The 20,632-nt window shown below is 42.0% G+C and overlaps 1 protein-coding gene across 3 annotated transcripts in view; it reads left to right on the plus strand.

Moving 5' to 3' along the window:
- Positions 1 to 549: 549 nt before the first annotated feature.
- B3GALNT2 (beta-1,3-N-acetylgalactosaminyltransferase 2) overlaps positions 550 to 20,632 on the plus strand; it is a 58,858-nt gene continuing 38,775 nt past the window's right edge. Inside the window, exons 1-4 of one of the 3 annotated variants that reach the window (XM_055100276.2) lie at positions 1,996 to 2,299; positions 10,126 to 10,248; positions 11,613 to 11,760; positions 17,194 to 17,294. In XM_055100276.2, the coding sequence (XP_054956251.2) occupies positions 2,188 to 2,299; positions 10,126 to 10,248; positions 11,613 to 11,760; positions 17,194 to 17,294 (484 nt within the window). In that variant the 5' untranslated portion in view covers positions 1,996 to 2,187. Of the gene's footprint in view, positions 1,792 to 1,945; positions 2,300 to 10,125; positions 10,249 to 11,612; positions 11,761 to 17,193; positions 17,295 to 20,632 lie in introns of those variants that run through there. The other 2 variants (XM_055100242.2, XM_003824497.5) reach the window with 2 other exon arrangements.

The raw sequence follows: 20,632 nt of genomic DNA on the forward strand, positions 1-20,632 counted from the left end.
GTATATTTCTTTATTATGTCTACAGTCTGCGCCCTACTCCCCATCAACACAGGATAGGGAGCTTTATTTTGTTCACTGGTGTATCTAAAGTACCTACAAAAGTGTTGGCACATAATAGACACTCAATAAGTATTTGTCGAATGACTAGCTCTGCTGAAATGAGGGATTAGTCCTCTTTTTGGGATAACTCATTCTAATTCACAAAATGAAAATTTTACAATATCAACAGAGGCCATTTACTACCTTTCCTGAGGATAAAAATAGTATAGTTTTTCTGGCAACCAATTATTACTTTCTTGTCTTTTCATTTTGTTGTTGTTGTTGTTGTTGTTTGTTTGTTTTTGAGACAGAGTCTCGTTCTGTCACCCAGGCTGGAGTGCAATGGCGCGATCTCGGCTCACTGCAACCTCCGCCTCCTGGGTTCAAGCGATCCTCCTGCCTCAGCCTCCTGAGTAGCTGGGACTACAGGTGCCCACCACTACGCCCGACTAATTTTTGTATTTTTAGTAGAGACAGGGTTTCACCATGTTACCCAGGCTAGTCTCGAACTCCTGCCCTCAAGTGATCCGCCCACCTCGGCCTCCCAAAGTGCTGGGATTACACGCATGAGCCACCGCGAGCCAAAGTACTTTTTTCCCTTAAGCCTGTTTGAGTTGGGTCTTCTGTCATCCAAGACTTTTTTTCAATAATACAGTCACCTTCTGTTTCCACACCTGTGGAAACTTAAAAAAAAAAAAAAAAAAAACCGCGGCCGAGCGCGGTGGCTCACGCCTGTAATCCAAGCATTTTGGGAGGCCGAGGCGGGCGGATCACCTGAGGTCAGGAGCTGGAGACCAGCCTGGCCAACATGGCGAAACCTCGTCTCTACAAAAAAAAATACAAAAATTAGCTGGGTGCAGTGGCGGGCGCCTGTAATCCCAGCCACTCAGGAGGCTGAGGCAGGAGAATCGCTTGAACCCAGGAGGCGGAGGTTGCAGCGAGCCGAGATCGCGCCATTGCACTACAGCTTGGGTGACAGAGTGAGACTCCGTCTCAAAAACAAAAGCAGAAACAAAAATCGCCCCATAGCCCAGCCGCTCGTTCTCATCCTTCTCTCCCATCCTCACCCCAGTGCCTTCGCCGCCCCGTCCCCGCTTTCCGGCTGCCTCGGCGCGGGCCTGGTGGGCCAGGAGGGCTCCCACCCGGGGCAAAGCCGCAAGACGCGGGGCCGGCGTTCTGCCTGGAAGGCGCGCTGCGGCCACCCTTCCCCAGGTCCCCGGAGCCCACGTTCTCCCAGCTCGCCCGGCTCCCGTTTCGCTCCCAGCTCCAGTATGAACCCGGAGCACGTGCAGTTCTACCCTGATTGGCTCGTCATCATCGTGCTCCACAGCCTAGTCCCCAGCTCGCTGTCTGTCACCCTGCGTTCCCAGAGCACAGAACCGGGCAAAGAGCCGGGAACCCACGGCACCAGAGCTAATCCCTGATGAGTCACCGCTCCAGGCGCGGACACTCGGGCTTCCTCGCCCCACTCTACGGGCCAAGGAGACGTCAGCAGGATCCCACCTCCCACAGCAGTCGAGCAAGAGAGCACGCGGAACAAAGGAGCTCTGCGTGATTTCACACAAGAGCCACTCGGATTTCCTTCAAATCTGAGGCAAAGCGCATTTCCCTTCGCGGCTCCGGGCAGCCTCCGAGCACCGGGTCTCCGGCACTACCTCCCCTGGGCCGTGGGGTGGCAGCAAACGTCAAGGGGGATGCGCATGCTCTGTGTGGGGCCTCGCGCTTCGTCCCCGCGGCCGCCGAGTGACGGAAGTGAGTGCTTAGGCTCATGGGAAATGTGGTTTCTAAACCGCGGGCGCCCCCTGCCTGGGCCCAGAGCGGGACTTCAGCTCCCGGCCGGCTGGCGGGCGCGTGTGGAAACGCGGGAGGAGAGGGCGGGGCGAGTGGGAGAAAAGGTGGGCGGAGCCGGTGGGAAGGCCAGGCGGAGGGGGCGGGGCTTCGGCCGGCTAAGCCGCGGCCACCCGCGGTCTGAGGGACCGGAGGAGCGGGGCCGGGAGCTGCGAGGAGCCCCCCAGACGTCGCCGAGCGCGAGGGCGGGCGTGCTCGGAGTGGTCGTTCGTCAGCCGCCGCCCCTCAGTCTCCGCACTTGCAGGTCCCCTCCCTCTCCGCCGGGACGCGGGAGAGCCCGGCTCGCGGCGGGGGCGGCCAATGCGAAACTGGCTGGTGCTGCTGTGCCCGTGTGTGCTCGGGGCCGCGCTGCACCTCTGGCTGCGGCTGCGCTCCCCGTCGCCCGCCCGCGCCTCCGGGGCCGGCCCTGCAGGTGAGGTTCTGGGGCCGGGCGGGTTGGCGGCCGCCGGGGGGGTGGGAGGCCCGGCTTGGTGCCGCGGGGCTTCGCCGGGAATTGTTGGAGGCGGGGGAAGGGCCAAACGCGACGGTCCCAGACGAAACAAACGGCTCTTTTCATCCTTGGAGCGTTAACATCGGGCAAACTTGAGGGAGCTTTTCTCTTTTCGTGTCCCCGCCGCTTCTCACTTCCCCGTTTCCCTTAACGGCCGCAGAGCCGGCGCCCGCAGCTGCAAGTCCTTCGCCCGTCCCCAGGCCTGGTTAGTGATGTCCGACGCCGCCCGTTCGCCCGGGAGCGGAACCTCGTGTGCCCTTCAGCCGCCAGCGCTTTCTGCTTTGGGAGCTCTGGCTCTGAAGTTGTTTTCTTCCCCCCCAAGTTGTTGGTCTTTCTCGGTCAAGACTGGGGTTTTAGTGCCGTGGATAATGTGTGTGCGTGTTTTCAAAGGTGGCTCGGTTTTGCTTTTAAGGAATAACTTTGCTGTAACAATATACTGTAGTTCGTATTCTTGGATTATGATGTAAGTCGGTTAAACAAATCTAGACATGAAATAGGGCATGGCCGAGAGTGGAGTTGTTCCTGAGTTTGGATCGCATAACCTGCTAATGCAGTTTACATGGAAATATCAAATTCTTTAACGATCATGTCCATTTGCTCTAAAACTTAATCTCTCGTAGGAATGAAACCTTTGTTCTTGTTTCGCGTCACAGCCTAATAGAATGCTTTACTCACGGTGCCCAGCCGATTGTTTTGTTAGTGGGTTCCACCACCCTGAACACTACTTTAGCTTTCCCTGTATCTCTTGTCTTCTTCTTTAATGGCTTGCCCTAGAACATGAAAGAAACCTAGAAAGCTCTTTTAAATATTATGTAATACTTAATTTTGTAACTATACTGGGACTTTTTTTCCTTACCATCTCTCCCCAAAACAGCTGTTTTCTAATCCAAAAGTTCTTAAAATTAGAATTGAGTGTTTGCAGTTCAGCACTCTATGCCTTATAAGTAGAAAGTATTCGGCAATCCTCAAAACAGTCTCAGTTATATGAAATTATGTTGAGGTTATTTTGGTAACAGTCTCTTTTCCTATTAGATCACTAGCTCTTTGAAAAGGATTTGTGTGACCTGAATAGAATTAAACACTATTTAAGTGATTTAATGAAAGTACAGTGTTGCTATGCACTTAACCAGTTAATGGGGTCAGGGTTTTGCTCAGTGTTTTTTAGGTTTTTGTGAAGTGAACTAAGAAGAGAATGCCATATATAAAAAATGCTTTGTAACAGCTGCTTGTGTGTTACAGGTTTCTCTCTTTTGTTATGAGTGAGCCCTGCTGGAATCTCCTTGTAGAGCCTCATTAAGTCTGTTTATGGCCTTAATGGTTGTTTAGGGTTCAGTAAAACAAACAAAAACTGAAATGTTAGTAGACTTCAAACTGAAATCTTAGTAGACTTGCTAGGCAGTTTCCTAGTTTGAGACAAGTTTTTCCTACTCCCTTACTGCACTTGAAGGATGATGCCTTTATCAGCCATCCAGTAGTTAGACCAGGCTAGATTAAGGAAATGAAGAAGTAGACCATAGAGAGGAACAGGGTAATAACGTAGGTAAGAAGATCAATACTAGTTATGTTAATTAACTTTGGCTTTGAATGAGTACTGTGTATCTGGTCAGATAATAAATGGGATTTTTTTTCTAAGTTCCGGGATACGTGTGCAGGACGTGCAAGTTTGTTACATAGGTAAACGTGTGCCATGGTGGTTTGCTGCACCTGTCAACCATCGATAGTTTAATAATCTAAGTTAAACATGACTGGCCCGGCGCGGTGCCTCACGCCTGTAATCCCAACACTTTGGGAGGCCTTGGTGGGTGGATCACCTGAGCTCAGGAGTTCAAGACCAGCCTGGCCAACATGGCGAAACCCCGTCTCTACTAAAAATACAAAAATTAGCCGGGCATAGTGGTGCATGCCTGTAATCCCAGCTACTAAGGAGGCTGAGGCAGGAGAATCACTTGAACCTGGGAGGCGGAGGTTGCAGTGAGACGAGATTGCGCCACTGCACTCCAGCCTGGGTGACAAGAGCGAAAGTCCATCTCAAAAAAATTAATTAATTAATTAAACAAGACTGACTCCTACCTTTCCTTTTTTCCTTTTGGTACTTTCAAAGCTAAAAGCAGTGGAAGCATCTTAAATGCTAAAATTTCCCATAATTCCTTTACCATTGTGCTGTCACCATGTTGAAACTAAAATAGTTGGGTGTTTTTACATTTTAACCCTTACACTTTAAGCCTAACAGGAGAAAAAAAACCCCAAGATTTTGCTAAGTATTCTTTTCTTGAATTAACATTTTTAAATGTATTTTTTTTTCTCTTCTGCTGCTTTGTCTGTCTTCAGTCTCATTAAGTAATGGCAGTTTCTTTGTTTTTTTTTGTTTTGTTTGAAAGAGCGATTTACCTTCCCTGAATATTAAAAAAGGCTCTTTGGCTCGCAGTTGATTCAGCAAATATTTGAGAGCCTACTCTGTGCCAGCTCCTATCGTAGGTGTGGAATTACAGCAGTAATCAAGCTAAACTTCCTGCCCTCATGTAGTTTACAATTTAGAAGGGAAGACAGAGCATCAGGAAATAATTATAAATATCACAGCGGTAGTGATAAGTATAGTGAAAAAAGATAAAGCAGTGTTAAGAGATTAAAGAGATGGTTTTAAATAGGTCAGGGAAGTCCATTCCATTCTGAAGAGGTAACAGTTGAGCAGGGACCAGAATGAAGTGAGTGAGTCACCTTAGTACCAGAATCAGCAACTTTTTTAATGTGATAGCTTCCCTTAAACCAGTCAGGGAAAGCAACTGGTAAAGAGGAAGTGAAATCCAGTACACCTGAGGGTGACAGAGGAAAATGCAGGTGGAGATAACCATCGGACTAAGGAATCTAAACATAGGATATCTTGATTACAAAATGCTCGTTTTGGGTAATGCCTTAAGTAGGAATTATTTAACGGTTAATTTAGAAAAATGATGTGACAAAAGAAGGCTTCGCTTTCTAGGGTATCTGGAAAGAAAGAAACCAAAACAAAGGAGCATATTCACTCAAGTACTTGAGTGTTAGATTCCGTGCTGGATGCCTAGTCCCTACTCCCAAGGTGCTCACAGTATCTAATGGAAACAGACGTAGGGCAAGTAGAAGGTCAGAAAACAAATTGAGCTTGCTTTGTAATTTTGCCTGGGGTGAGTTCTTCCAAAATTATCCCTATATGCTAATTGTGGCTCTGTGCTTCAGTTTCCTTATTTATAAAATGATGATCTCATAGACTTATTGTGAAGATTCAATTAGTGAAACACCCGCAACAGTGCCTGTTTCATAGTAAACACTCCATGAGTTTGAGAGAGGAGTGGTAGTCTGGTGGCCACTGATGCCTGTGCTAGTGTGGTGTTTTGGGAGGTGTCTTTGGTAGTGTGTATGATGATTGTCTTTATCATTAGATCTGTGATAGGCTCACATGTTTTCTTCATTTTCAAGATTTGTATCTATTTGTGACTCTTCCAAGAGCATGCATATGAGAGTGGAATTTTGGTCTGATTTTTAAGACTCTTGGGCTTATTTTGAGCAATCAATTTTGATGTCAATCTTCTTTAGACTTTTTTTGATTATTATTTTGAGACACAGTTTCACTCTGTCGCCCAGGCTGGAGTGCAGTGGCACCATCTTGACTAACTGCAACCTCTGCCTCCGGGTTGAAGCCATTCTCCTGCCTCAGCCTCTGTTACACGTGTGTGCCACCACACCCAGCTAATTTTTGTATTATTAGTAGAGACTGCGTTTTGCCATGTTGGCCAGGCTGGTCTCGAACTCCTGACCTCAAGCGATTCATTCACCTCGGCCTCCCAAAGTGCTAGGATTACAGGCATGAGCCACTGCGCCAGGCCCTCCCTTAGACTTTAATATACCTTTGGATGTCCACTCACAGTGCAGAGTTGAGCAGGTTGCCAGACTCTCAAGAAATAGTTCTTACTGTAGGGTCACAGAAGAAAACAATACCCCAAAATAAGGCCTCAGAAGCAGCTGTCTCTGACCTGCTGCTGCTGTCCTCTCTCTGGCCCTGCATTCTCACCTGAGGCTAGCTGTAGAAACTAAAATCCCTCTTCCCCAAAGCCAGCCATAAAACCTAAACATATTACTCTAACTAGCCCCCACCACCACCTTTCTATATAAAAATTACCTAACTTATCTTCTTTTATTACAGGTCATAAGAACCTCATACCAGAGAGGGTCCTATCCCATACCCAGTAGGAAAGAATGTATACTCAGAGAGGACAAGAAGAATCTAGACAGGCCTTGCTGGGTTTTCCAACTCCATCTGTTAACATTAGATCCTACCCTTTCTGTCCAATCTTAATTCCACATAGCTATCTATACTTTGTTAAACCTAAGCACAGAAATGGGCACTTTCTCCTGTATCTTTACTGATCAAATAAATTTATATGCCTTTTCTCCTGTCCATCTCTTGTCAGTGATTTTCACCGAACCTTCAGAGGGAAAACTTTCCCTTGGCCCTTACGTTACCCTCAGGGAGCTTGCTTGGGATTGTGATTTAGTCCTGACATTATGAAGATTTTGTTTACTGCTGTATCTGTGCCATCTAGAACAATGAGCATAGGAGATGCTCTGTCATTTGAGTGAATAAATCAAGAGAATAAAACTGGCGCAGTTTGATGTATTTTCACAAATTGAACACACCCAACTCATCACCACCCAGATTTAAAAAAAGAAAACTATCAGTGCTTCAGAAGTTCCCTTCATGCTCTGTTCTGTCACTATGAGGGATAGTAACCAGTGGCAGAAATTTGGCTACTTTTGTACTTTATATAAACAGAACCGTCTAGTATCTACATAGTTCCTATCGCCTGTTTATCTTAATATAATGTATTAATAGAATAGTGTTTAATGATATGATTAACATGTAATTTTAATGGCTGCATAGTATTCTGTCATATAGCTACACCATAATTTATTTAATGAGTCCTTTATGTGTTTATGTAGCTTGCAGTTTTTCGCTATTAATAGGTGACACTATGATTAATAAAGATCTTCTGAGTGTATCACTGATTATTTCTTTAGAATGAGTTCTTAGAATTGCTGGACAAAGTTATACCATTCTAAATTATTTGACACATTGCCAAATTGCCCTGCAGAAGACTGTACCAAATTACATTCCTTCCAGCAATGAAAAAGAGTAGCCTTTTTTTTTTTTTTTTTTTTTGAGAAGGAGTCTAGCTCTGTCACCCAGACTGGAGTGCAGTGGCGGGATCTTGGCTGACTGCAACCTCTGCCTCCCAGGTTTAAGCAAGTCTCCTGACTCAGCCTCCTGAGTAGCTGGGATTACAGGCATGCACCACCACGCCCAGCTAATTTTTGTTGTATTTTTAATAGAGACGAGGTTTCACCATATTGGCCAGGCTGGTCTCGAACTTCTGACCTTGTGATCTGCCCTCCTCGGCCTCCCAAAATTGAAGCTGGGATTACAGGCATGAGCCACCATGCCCGGCGGAGAGTAGCCACTTTGTTGAAATCACTAACAACATTTCCTTGAAGTACCGTCATTTAGTTACAATCATTTAAGAAGACATTTGTCAGTTTGAATGTAGGAGAAAACTGGTGTCTCATTGCTCTAATTCAAACTTGATTCTTATTGAAGTTGAACATGTTTTCATAGGCTTGCTATTTGCCTTTTTTCTTTTCTGAATTATCTTTATGTCCTTCTGTATCATGTTTACTTCTTACCACTTTCTTTTTTTCCCTCCGTTTCTAGACACTGGAGTCAACTAGGTACCCTGTTCTTGTAACATAAAAGGTGATAAGAGTTTAGAGCCAGATTGGTAAAGGGAGCTAGAAATTTGAGCAACATTCTTACATAGGTATTTTATTATGCATCTACTTTGGGTTTTGTACTGTGTAACACAGTACTCAGGAGTCTATTGGACTAATTTACATTAATGGTATGTGGTTAAAAAACCTATTTTTCTGACATTTGACTTCAATATATCTTGAAGTAGTTCTCTAAAAGACCACGATATGCCGTGTTACTTTCCCTCTGCAAGAAAAAGAGAAATGCATGTAAAGTAAAGCAGTTGAACAGAAGCAGCTTAGACATGGATTAGAAGCAGGGGGGATTGAGAGTGGCAGAGAGGTGGAATAAGATCAAAAAGAGGTTTCCATCCATAATCCATGGGATTTTCACATGTCACATGGTTATCTTTGTATTTCTTTATTATTTTTAGAAAAATCTTGTTTGACAATTATATGGAGAAGTCAGGTGAAAACCAGTTAGGATGCCCTCGTACTGGTCCAGGTGAAAAAACAGACCGAACTGAGCAGCAGCTAGAATTAATGACAAGAAAGTGATAGATTTGAGAAATTTTCATGAAGATTTTGAGACATCAAGAAAAGATTAAATTATGTTCTATGTAATCTATTTCTAAAAGATTTGCTTTGATTAGCCATCACAAATAAGGTAGTAAATTATTGGAATTAGAAGTGATGTTTCAAATATTTTGAAAGTTTGCTTTTGTGCAGCATCCTTATTTTCTGATGGTGTCAGATAAATGAGGCATTTAGATTAAATGTGATTTTTGCCCTACAGCTTTTAATCTTTTGAGATGAGACTTTGAAACAAATGAAATAGAATATCCAAAATTTTTTTGTATCAGTTTTCTCAATTAAGTTTTCTCAATCAGTTTTCTCAATTAAGAAGTTGAAGCACAGGGATTTAAATAATTTCTTACTAACGTAATGCAAAATCTTGGCTGTGGAATCAGTGTCAGAACTGGCTGGTCACTACCTTTGCCTCCTTCCTGACACTAGAATGTACATATTTCTCTGTGAAAAAGGTGGGGAGGCATATTGTCAGTTTTACATAGTCATTTAAATTAGTCTCTGAATTCAGACACTCATTTAGAGTGAGTTCCAGCACTAGGTACAACTTCCATCATATAGTTATGTATCTGAGAAAAAATGTTCTGAGCTATGAGTTAAAAAAAATTGATGTGTTACCCAGCGTATTCAATGATCCGCTTATTGCTAATTCAGTTGAACTGGTATTGTGGATTAAAAGATCAGAATTTAGACTCAGATAAGCTATATTAAGCTGTATAGCTTTAGAATAGAACAGTGATAAAGAATGGTGTTAGATTGCCTGGGATTAAATCTTAGCCCAGCCATTTCCAAGCTGTTTGACTTAAGTTACTGAGTTCTTTGGGTGTTTCATTTGTTCAACAAGTACTGGGCCAGGCACGGTGGATCACGCCTGTAATCCCAGCACTTTGGGAGGCCGAGGCGGTGGATCACAAGGTCAAGAGTTCAACACCAGCCTGGCCAAGATGGTGAAACTCCATCTCTACTAAAACTACAAAAATTAGCCAGGCACAGTGACAGGCGCCTATAATCCCAGCTACTTGGGAGGCTGAGGCAGGAGAATCACTTGAACCCGGGCGGCAGAGGTTGCAGTGAGCCGAGATCGCCGCCACTGCACTCCAGACTGGGCCACAGAGTGGGACTCCGTCAAAAAAAAAAAAAAAAAAAGAAACAAGTACCTACCTCATAGGGTTGTGAACATTAAATGATACTCTATATGTAGTGCTTTTCACAGATTAACTGTTCAATAAATATGGCCTATTAATAAGCTTAATCCATGAAAATTTGAATTTATTTAAAAATAAATTGTCTTTATAAAAGAATTCGTTTTAGTACATGACTCATTGTAGAGTGAAATAATAAATACCTCTATTCCATTTGGAATGGAACTTTTTTTTTTTTTTCAGGTGGAGTCTCACTCTTGTTGCCCAGGCTGGAGTGCAATGGCGCGGTCTCGGCTCACCGCAACCTCCACCTCCCGGGTTCAAGAGATTCTCCTGCCTCAGCCTCCCAAGTAGCTGGGATAACAGGCAAGCACCACCACACCCGGCTAATTTTGTATTTTTAGTAGAGACAGGGTTTCTCCATGTTGGTCAGGCTGGTCTTGAACTCCCGACCTCAGGTGATCCGCCCACCTCGGCCTTCCAAAGTGCTGGGATTACAGGCATGAGCCACCGTGCCTGGCCCAGAATGAAACATTTGAAGAAATATATCTATTGTGGAAAATAAGGTATCTACACAAAAATTTCTGTATTATATCCTTAAAACTATCCTAGTAGAAAGATCTGTTTTTATTATTTTAATTGGGCCTTTGAAGAAAATATCAACCTGGTTTTGTTGTCTTTTAGACTGAATACCTAGATCCCATGGTATATAAAAACATTGCATTTAATATAGTAAAGAGTCTGGGCTTCAATAATTTATTTTTGGAAACGTTTTGGATCAGTTCCCACCACTGGAGAAAGAGATGAAATGGATACCTCCTCAGAGCTATATATAAGCTTGTAGCTCTCAAGCCTTAAAACTGGTGATGAAAAACAAGGACAAAGTATGTCTTTCTCTTCTGTCTTCTAAGGACAAGTTTTAGATGGAAATGTAACCCTGCCCATTAGACCTTCTGACAGTAAAAAATGAGCCGTTCAGAATGATTTACTTTATTTATTTATTTATTTATTTATTTTACTAAAAGTGTTGCTTTCCCGTCATTCTTCAGAATATTTTGTAGGTAGTGAAAGGTTTACTGGCTATAGAATTCATTGATATAAATAAGGGTTGCATTACTTTCCAGTATGGAAGTCCTTCAGCGTCATCCGCCAAACTTAATAACTAACATTAATGTAGGACCTCACTTTTCAAAGCACATTTTTTTTAGTTGCCATTGAATGCCTCATATATGCCTAATACCAAACCAAGAGCTTTATACATGTTATCTCATTTCATTTTTACAACAGCTTTATGAGAAGTATTATTATACCCATTTTGTAGTTGAGGAAACTGAGGCTCAAGAAGCTAAATAACTTATAGCTAATATATGATAGAGCCTGGATTCTAACTGTGGCCTAATTGACTCTTAATGCCTACTATTTTTTTATGCTACGTTGCCTTTTGAAACAGATTCTTACCACAAACATCTTGTTTGTTTTGAAGAATTAGTATACTTATGTGAGCATGAATACATACATATATACGTGAAAGACAAAAATACTCTAAACCAAAATGTTATTAGTGGTTGTCTCTGGATAGTGGGTTCATATGTGATTTAAAAATTCTTTTCTTTGTGTTTATCTGAATTTCCTACAAACATAAGCTTATTTTGTAATAAACTTATGATACATATCGAACTTCATAGTAATTGATACATGACTTATTTCTCATGTATTGTTCTTATTTCTAGATCAGTTGGCCTTATTTCCTCAGTGGAAATCTACTCACTATGATGTGGTAGTTGGCGTGTTGTCAGCTCGCAATAACCATGAACTTCGAAACGTGATAAGAAGCAGCTGGATGAGACATTTGCTACAGCATCCCACATTAAGTCAACGGTAGGTTTTCTGAGTTGTTGCCTTGCCTGGTTTATTGCAATAAGAGTTCTGAAAAACCTAGCCAGGCGTGGTGGTGTGTGCCCGTCGTCCCAGCTACCGGGGAGGCTGAGGTGGAAGGATTGCTTGAGCTTGGAAAATTGAGGCTGCAGTGAGCCATGATTGCACCACTGCATTCCAGCCTGCGTGATGGGAATGAGTCCCTGCCTAATTTAAAAAAAAAAAAAAGTTCTGAAAAACCTTACTTTGAATAGAAATGTTCATTCAGATATGTGGGCTCTTCCTGGGAGAAATGGCTGTTTCATTTGCTTTTCTTCCATATAGTTTGGACCAAAAAGTAAATTTAACCAACATTTTAAGCCAAATGATAATTGGAAGAGAGTATATTCACTGGTTAACATGTGTAGTATTTAGATACCCAGTGTGGTTTGTTTGTTTTTTGCTTTGATTTAGAATAGCAATTCTTAAAAGGTTCTATTCTAGAGCAGTTCTCTCCTTAGACACATGTGCATGTCTAAATATACTTTTCACTAACTTCACAGAGATAAATTTAATTTTTTTCAGTTTTGTAGTATTTTTTAGTTGCGTAATCTGCAGTATGTGTAATATGCCATGCTCTTTTTCCTGACTACCCTTCCGGAACTGAGCTTTGGTAATCCATTTCATGCTGACATTAGATAGCTCTCAGTTATTAGTTAGGGGCCCAAAGCCTTAGTCTGTTCTCAATGAGATCAACCTCTGAAGATTGTGTAGTGAGGGACTAGGGGAAGAAACGCGTAGAAGTTGACTTCTATGTATGTGAAGACTCAGGTGATAAGCAGAGAAGGCCCTTTCAGGATTGAATTGCACTGGCACATTTGTGACTGAGTAGCTATACAAGCAAATTGCAGTTGTGATTTTTTTTTTTTTTTTTTTTTTGAGATGGAGTTTTGCTGTCGCTCAAGCTAAAGTGCAGTGGCACGATCTTGGCTCACTGCAACCTCCAATTCCTGGGTTCAAGCGATTCTCCTGCCTCAGCCTCCCAAGTAGCTGGGATTGCAAGCACTTGGCACCATGCCCGGCTCATTTTTGTATTTTTAGTAGGGACAGGGTTTCACCATGTTGGCCAGGCTGGTCTTGAACTCCTGACCTCAGGTGATCTGCTTGCCTCGGCCTCCCAAAGTGCTGGGATTACAAGCGTGAGCCACCAAGCCCGGCCTAGTTGTGAATTTTCTTGTCACTAGTAGTGCTTACTCATAGTAGCTTTCATTCCTTTTCAAGACAGGTTTCTTTAGTTCATGGTTGCAATGATAATAGAGCCTGTTACACAGCAAATGAAAGACCTCAGAATCATCACTACTATCAGAACCACCTCCAAAAGCTGTACTTCCTGTAGTATTTCCCTGTTAGAAAATAATGACTCCTCCACCAGTTGCTCAGACCAAAACCCTTGGTGTTACCCTGATTTTTCCTTTCACCTGCCACATCCAATCCATCAGCATACCTTCCAGATGCTGCTTAGACCATACCCAGAATCTGACTTCTCACCACCTTTACCGCTGCCATCTGATCTAGGCTGCCATTATGTCTCACCTGGATTATTGCAGAAGTCCCCTTCTCTGAACTTACTGCTTCTACCTTTGACCCCCTACATTTTATTTTCCATACAGCAGCCAGAGTGATCCTTTTAAAATTAGTCAAATTATGTCAATTCTCTATTCATACCCCTCCATTGACCTCCTTTCTTGCTCAGAGTGAAACTCCAAGTCTTTGTTGTGGTCTTTGACCTTATCTACATCTACTTCCCCTACACTGGCTGCCTTACTGTACTTTCATACACTAAAAGTGCCCCTACCTCAGGGCCTTTGCATTTCCTACGTCCTCTCTCACTAATGTCCTCAGGACTCACTTCCTTCAGGTCTCTGATTAGATGTCACTCTAGCAGACAGCCCCATAGTAAATAGCAGCCCACCCCTATCTTGTTTGTGTCTTCCCTTAGTTGGCTTTAATTTTTTTTTGGTAACACTTATCACCTGCTGGCATCTGTATTGTATTTAGTTGTAAAATTGTTTGTCTTTCTCCACTTGAATGTAGGTTTCATGAGCATTGGGGCTTCAGGTTTTTTCATTGGTGTATTCCCAATACCTAAAACCTAGCTTGGTGCAGACTAAGGCACTCAACAACTATTGAATGAATGACTCAGAACCAAATGTAATGAGTAAAGTTTATATTCAGACATTTCACCACTAATTTATTTGCCATCATAACAGTCTTGCTTTAAATTTAACGTGCTTGATTTGTGTTATGAGAATGATCAGCTATCTATATAAAAATAGATATTAGGCAGAAACACCTTCCTGGGACACAGTAATTTTGTGGATCTAGTAAGAGTACCTAGTAAGATGGCTAAAAAACCAAATTTGGTACATACTTGCAATAATTTAGTTAGCACATTTATTCATTTCTGTTTATACTTTTATTCCAAATGCTAGTTATCTATGAAAGGTATTCTGCCTTAATTGGTAATTAGTAACAGAAACTGCATTTCTGTGGTTATGGCATATTTTCCATTCTTGCATTTCACCAAAGGACCCAAACTCAACACTAAGTACTTCTGTAAGCAAATAATGTAGTATGTGTGGTAGAATACAGAGATAAATAGAGTGTTAGGAGGGGCTTGACATTTAGTAGAAGGAAATAGGTGTAATCGTATAATAAAATGTTGTATGTGCTGTGATATAAATAGATATAAAATAGCCCGGGGTGTTTGAGAAACTCCTAACACTTCTATATAACTTGAGCACAGGGCTTGTGGTGGTGGGGGAAGGGTTGTGGCACAGTGTGAGAGAAACAGCCAGGAGAGGTAGGAGAGTAGAGAAGTGTATATAAAGAAAAGAGGGGGGAAGCATATGACTGTGAGAGGCAGACAGTGAGCAGATCACATATAACAGGCATGTGGAGGGTTGAGTGGAAGGACGAGACCTGTTATGGCAAGGACTGCTGAGGGGCTGATCTACAGAGATCAGAGGGGTGACCTTGTGAGAGAATAAGGTCATTGAATGTAGAAAATGGAGGAGGAGGCTAGGAAGATTGCTAGTGTTCTGACTTGGAGAATAGTGGAATCATCAATCAAAACAAAAATACTAAAAGAGAAGAGCAGGTTTCATGGGAAAGAAGCTCAGTTGTGTATATGTTGACCTTGAGGTTCCTACAGGCAGTGGTGTACTGATAAAGGTTTACTAACTGGCTCTCTGGGAAAAATGATGCTTATATGTATATACATGTTTATTATAAATTTTATTGACATAAAGTATATACAGCCTGTAATTGACAGATAATAACCTATACAATACTGTTTATCGTAAATTCCATGAAACCAGTTGATTCTTATAGAACGCTTTTGTTGTTTGTCAGACTCTCCTATCTATGACCAACTTATGGTTGCAGTTAACAAAAGAGTGTAGTTGTGACAAAAGTCTTTCTTTTAAGTTAAACAGTGAGGTGAGGACTAAAGTGACAACTAAGATATGTCAGCTTTACACTTAATAAAGTCAGTGACTTCTATGCTGTATCAGGTAATAGTTTTGGAACACTGGAATCGTATCTTCCTTGACTTTTTTTTTTTTTTTTTGAACTATTCACTCTGTAGTGGCTGTAGATAGACACATCACATTAAGCTTAATTTGCATTATCAACATTTTCTCTATACTTTCTTAAGTCTAGACAGTCAACAAAACAATAAACCAAACCCTTATTTGTATTATTTGCCAGTTTCTAGGGTGTGAATATTTCCACTATGGCCAATTCAAGTGACTAATGTGACATCACTGAACACAGAGTGGGGGAAAGATAAGCAGTAGCATGCCATATATACTATTTCCACCATGTAGATGTAATAAATATAAATGATCTCAAGAACATAATAGTAAAATGTAGTAAAACATTAAGTGATTAATTTGAGTTTTTCCTTTGATTTTAATATATATTATAAGATTATATAATTTAATTTTAAATAAAGGCTATGTTTAATAACCGTCTCACAAAATTTCTGAAAAGTTGACAGTTGGCTCCCAGAAGCCAGTAGTAGCAGGCTTTAGCACACAGCTGTCTGTGGGTTATCTGGGTGAAGATGTCCAGTGAATTTACAGGTCCTTTACATGGGTCTAAACTAGAGTTACTAATTCAGGTCCGGACACAGTGGCTCACACCTGTAATCCCAGCACTTTGGGAGGCCAAGGCAGGCAGATCACTTGACGCCAAGAGTTCGAGACCAGCCTGGCCAACATGGTGAAATCCCGTCTCTACTAAAAATACAAAAATTAGCCAGGCGTGGTGGCACACGCCTGTAATCCCAGCCACTTAGGAGGCTGAGGCAGGAGAATCACTTGAACCTGAAAGGTGGAGACTGCAAAGAGCCAAGATTACACCGTTGCACTCCAGCCTGGGTGACAGAGCGAGACTCTGTCTCAAACAAACAAACAAACAAAAAACAACTAGAGTTACTAATTCAGGAATCATTCCCATGCTATTTGAAGCCATGAGAATAAATAATATTGTTTAGGGAGAGGAAGTAAAAAAAATGAGTAGATTGAGAAAAGACCCAAAGGCAGAGCCCTAGACTAATACCACTCTCAGTGGACAAGCTGGGGAACAAGAGGCAGTGAAGATGACTGAGCAGGCCGCAGAAGGAAGGGAAGAGAGCATTTTAGGGAGCTGGGCAGTATTAAGCCGTAGAGAAGCCAGGAAGGTAAGAGTTCAAGAGTGTCTATTGATTTAGCAGCAGCTCATTGGTTACATTAGTGGAATCTCAGTGGAGGTGGTGATATTAAAGCTAAAACTCTTGTTTTATAAAACGAGTGGGAAGTAAGAAACAGGCTGCAGTTTTAATTTCTTTGTAGGACCTCAGTGTAAAGTGTGGTGGCAAGGAAGGATGGAAGGTGAAGAGAATAATTAGAGTCAGGACTTTATCATGTTTGTGATGTGGAGGGAAGGAGTCACTAGTTACGGGGGTAACCAGTGAAGCAAGGTCTAGGAGAGAAGGGGACTTCCTCTTGCATGGAAAGACCTCATCTTGAGCAAAAGGAGCACTTTCTGAAATAGAGGAAGGCAGCAAAGGAAAGTTTTAGATATAGATATGTGTTTAGGTATGGGCATGAGAACTGACTTTACTATAGTTTGCTTTTAAATGATATGAACATTTGCTTGTAGCGAGGCCAGACATATTCATACTTGCTTTAATATAGCATTGCAATAAGGGACTCATGCATAAGTAACTTGGTAGTTAGCAACTTTCAGTTTACTTGTTCCCCCATTTTGTCTGACTAGAAGAATAAAGGTAGAGAATTAATCCTCATAAACACTTGTGTCTCAAAGTAAAAGCTCTGAAATGGGCATGAGGAAACGTGCATGTGCGAGGTGAAGATCAGTAACTGATGTTAATGCCAACACATCTCTCAGTGTGCTTGTGAAGTTCATAATAGGTGCTCATGGCTGTGAAGTGCCTGTGGAAGACAGGGAGGATCCTTATTCCTGTAAACTACTCAACATCACAAATCCAGGTAAGTCATCTTTTCCCTTGACTGCCATACACAAGCTTGATGTTGAGTAAAAGTTGCTAAGCTTAATAGTATGGAGTCTGTTTTTATTTTTTATTATTTTATTTTATTATGTGTTTTAGAGACAGGGTCTTGCTCTGTCGCCTAGGCTGGCATGCAGTGGCATAGTCATGGCTCACTATAACCTCAAACTCCTGGGCTCAAGCGATCCTCCTACCTCACCACCCTGCTAGGACTACAGGCACGTGCCACGAAAACTGGCTAATTTTTTAATTTTTTGTAGAGTTGAGGTCTCGCTGTCTTGTCTGGGCTGATCTTGAATTCCTACCCTCAAGGGATCCACCAGCCTCAGCATCCCAAAGCACTGGGATTGCAGGCATGAGCCACCATGCCCTGGAGTCTGTTTTTAATAGACTAAAATGTCTTTCATCCAAATTTATGTCTCAGCTTTTTTTTTTTTTTTTTTTGGAGACGGAGTCTTGCTCTGTTGTCCAGGCTGGAGTGCAGTGGTGCTATCTCAGCTCACTGCAACCTCCGCCTCCTAGGTTCAAGAAATTCTCCTGCCTCAGCCTCTCTTGAGTAGATGGGATTACAGGCGCCCACCACTGCGCCTGGCTAATTCGTGTATTTTTAGTAGAGATGGGGTTTCACCGTGTTGGTCAGGCTGGCCTCGAACTCCTGACCTTGTGATCCACCTGCCTCAGCCTCCCAAAGTGCTGAGATTACAGGCATGAGCCACCATACCCAGCCTGTTTCATCATTTTTGACAGATTGACTTGGGGTATCTGTAGAGATTCTTTACAGAATTGGAACTTTAGGATCCAGGAGACTTTATTTTTCAGTGTGATTCATATGCGTTTGGAAGTTCCTTATGCTTAGATAAATCCTGAATTACCAAATTTTGAACTTTTGGAAAACTGCTGATTTTACCAGTTAATTTATAATAATCTTGAAGAAACAAATATTATGAATCAACTTTCTCTTAGAATTAGTCTAATTTATTTCTGTAAAAGAAAAATTAGTAAAAAATGTAAGACACAAGTAACATTATTTATGCCTTAAAATTAAAAGTTTGTAAAAATTCTGGTGAGGATAAAGAAAGCTGCTCCAGCACTTTGGGACACCACGGTGGGAGGAGGAGCACAAAACCAGCCTGGGCAACATAGTGAGCTCCCATGTCTGGAAAAAAAAACATTAGCCAAGTATTGTGGCTCATGCCTGTAGTTCCAGCTGCTTGGGAGGCTGAGGTAGGAGGACTGCTTGGGTCCAGCAGTTTGAGGCTGCAGTAAGCTATGATCTGCTTCCGCTACTGCACTCCAGCCTGGGTGACAGAGCGAGACCCTGTCTCAAAAACAAAGACAACGAAAGAAAGCTGATCCTAACTAGGTTCTCTGTGTCACCAGGGAACCAATTTTAGGAAGTTGATAAGTTTTTAACTGTCTGTGTTTATTAGCAATTCCCATTATGTTCAGCTGTGTTTCTAAGGGAGGTTATACTTCCAAGTCTTAAATATGCTGATTAGGACTTCTGGTATTTTAAGGTTTGTTAAAACTGTATAATTAAGTAACACCTCACTTTTATAAGCAGTCTCCATGGCTCTCAATCCAAGCTTTGCCATTTTCTAGCTGTGTGACCTACTCTGCCTCAGTTTTATCATCTGTAAACTTGGGATAAAAGAATCTCCCTCATGGGGATTGACATAAGGATGAAATAAGTTGATACATATGATGTATTTAGAATAATAGTTCTTAGAAGGTGGAAGGTACTGAACATTATTTTAAAGAGCCTGCTATTTTATAAAGCTGGGTTTCAAACAGCTTTTTAAATAAATTGGACAATATATTCAGGTCTGTATTACAAAATAGAGGTTTCTTACTTAGGATGTCTGTGAATTCAGTTAACATTGTAAGCAAATTTTATGTATGAATTGTGTGCTGGGGAGAAAGTCCTTTGGCTTTCACTGGAGTCTTGTCTTTTTTTTTTTTTTTGGAGACAGAGTTTCGCTCTTGTCACCCAGACTGGAGTGCAATGGCGCGATCTCGGCTCACTGCAACCTCCACCTCCCAGGTTCAAGCGATTCTCCTGCCTTAGTCTCCCGAGTAGCTAGAATTACAGGTGCCCGCCACCACGCCTGACTTATTTTTAGTAGAGTTGGGGTTTCACCACATTGGCCAGGCTAGTCTCAAACTCCTGACCTCACGTGATCCACCCCCCTCAGCCTCCCAAAGTGCTGGGATTATAGGCGTGAGCCACCACGCCTGGCCTCACTGGAGTCTTAAAGGGATCATAAACCCCATAGAATGTTATGTCACTGATGTGGTATCCACTGATGTGGTATCCTCCAACAAATTACAATTGAAAACCAAACCAAAACAAAAAGAAGCCCTTCACTTTTAAATTAACCATACTTTTATTATCTTAAGTGCTGTTATTTATTAAAAGTAAAGAAGTAGAACTTTATGTTAAAAGAACATTTTCATATATGTAATACCTAGGTTATGAATTTTTAAGTGTGTATATAACTAAGTTAATATTGAACCTAATCTTATCTTTTCGATGATCCAAAGGCAGTTATGGTTATTTCAGTACCTGAAGGTCATGGTAAGCATTAATCATCGTGATACTGTGGCTGTGGTAGAAGGTTTAATAGCACTGTAATGCAACGGGATTTCCTGTGTCCACGTAACTTGAAGCTCAAGGCACAATTCTTTTAGATAAGAAAATATCTAAAAATGCTATATTATAATTGACTTATTGCTTTTAATAAAGAGGTTTCTACTATGGATATCTATTATTTACTGAATATCTTAAAGAGAAAAAATTGTATTGTTGTCCATTATGTTGTAGTCTAGACTCTCCAGTTAGTGCTTGCCCAGCCCATGACAAAAAACTGTATTCTCCCTTTTTTCCCTCCTGTTCATGTCTATAATTAGGTAGGAGTCATCACTTCCCTTTAATCCCATTTTATTGAATATCTACTGAGTGTAAAGAGCTTCTAGGAAGTCTGACGTGGGCAACCAAATGACCTCCTAGAGTATAGGAAGAAAATGTAATTTCTTTTTTTTGAGACAGGGTCTTGCTCTGTTGCCCAGGCTGCACTGCAGTGGCACAATCTCAGGTCACTGCAGCCTCTTCCTCCCAGGCTCAAGCAATTCTCGTGCCTCAGCCTCCCAAGTAGCTGGGATTACAGGTGTGTGCCACCACGCCCAGCTAATTTTTGTATCGTAGAGACAGAGTTTCACCATGTTGCCCAGGCTTAGAATTTCTATTTATCTGAAAATAAGAAAATACAATCTTTATTAATACTGAATATATAGACTCACCACAATATATGCATATAT

The sequence above is a fragment of the Pan paniscus genome, chromosome 1 (genome assembly GCF_029289425.2).
Source record: "Pan paniscus chromosome 1, NHGRI_mPanPan1-v2.0_pri, whole genome shotgun sequence".
Taxonomy (NCBI): domain Eukaryota; kingdom Metazoa; phylum Chordata; class Mammalia; order Primates; family Hominidae; genus Pan; species Pan paniscus.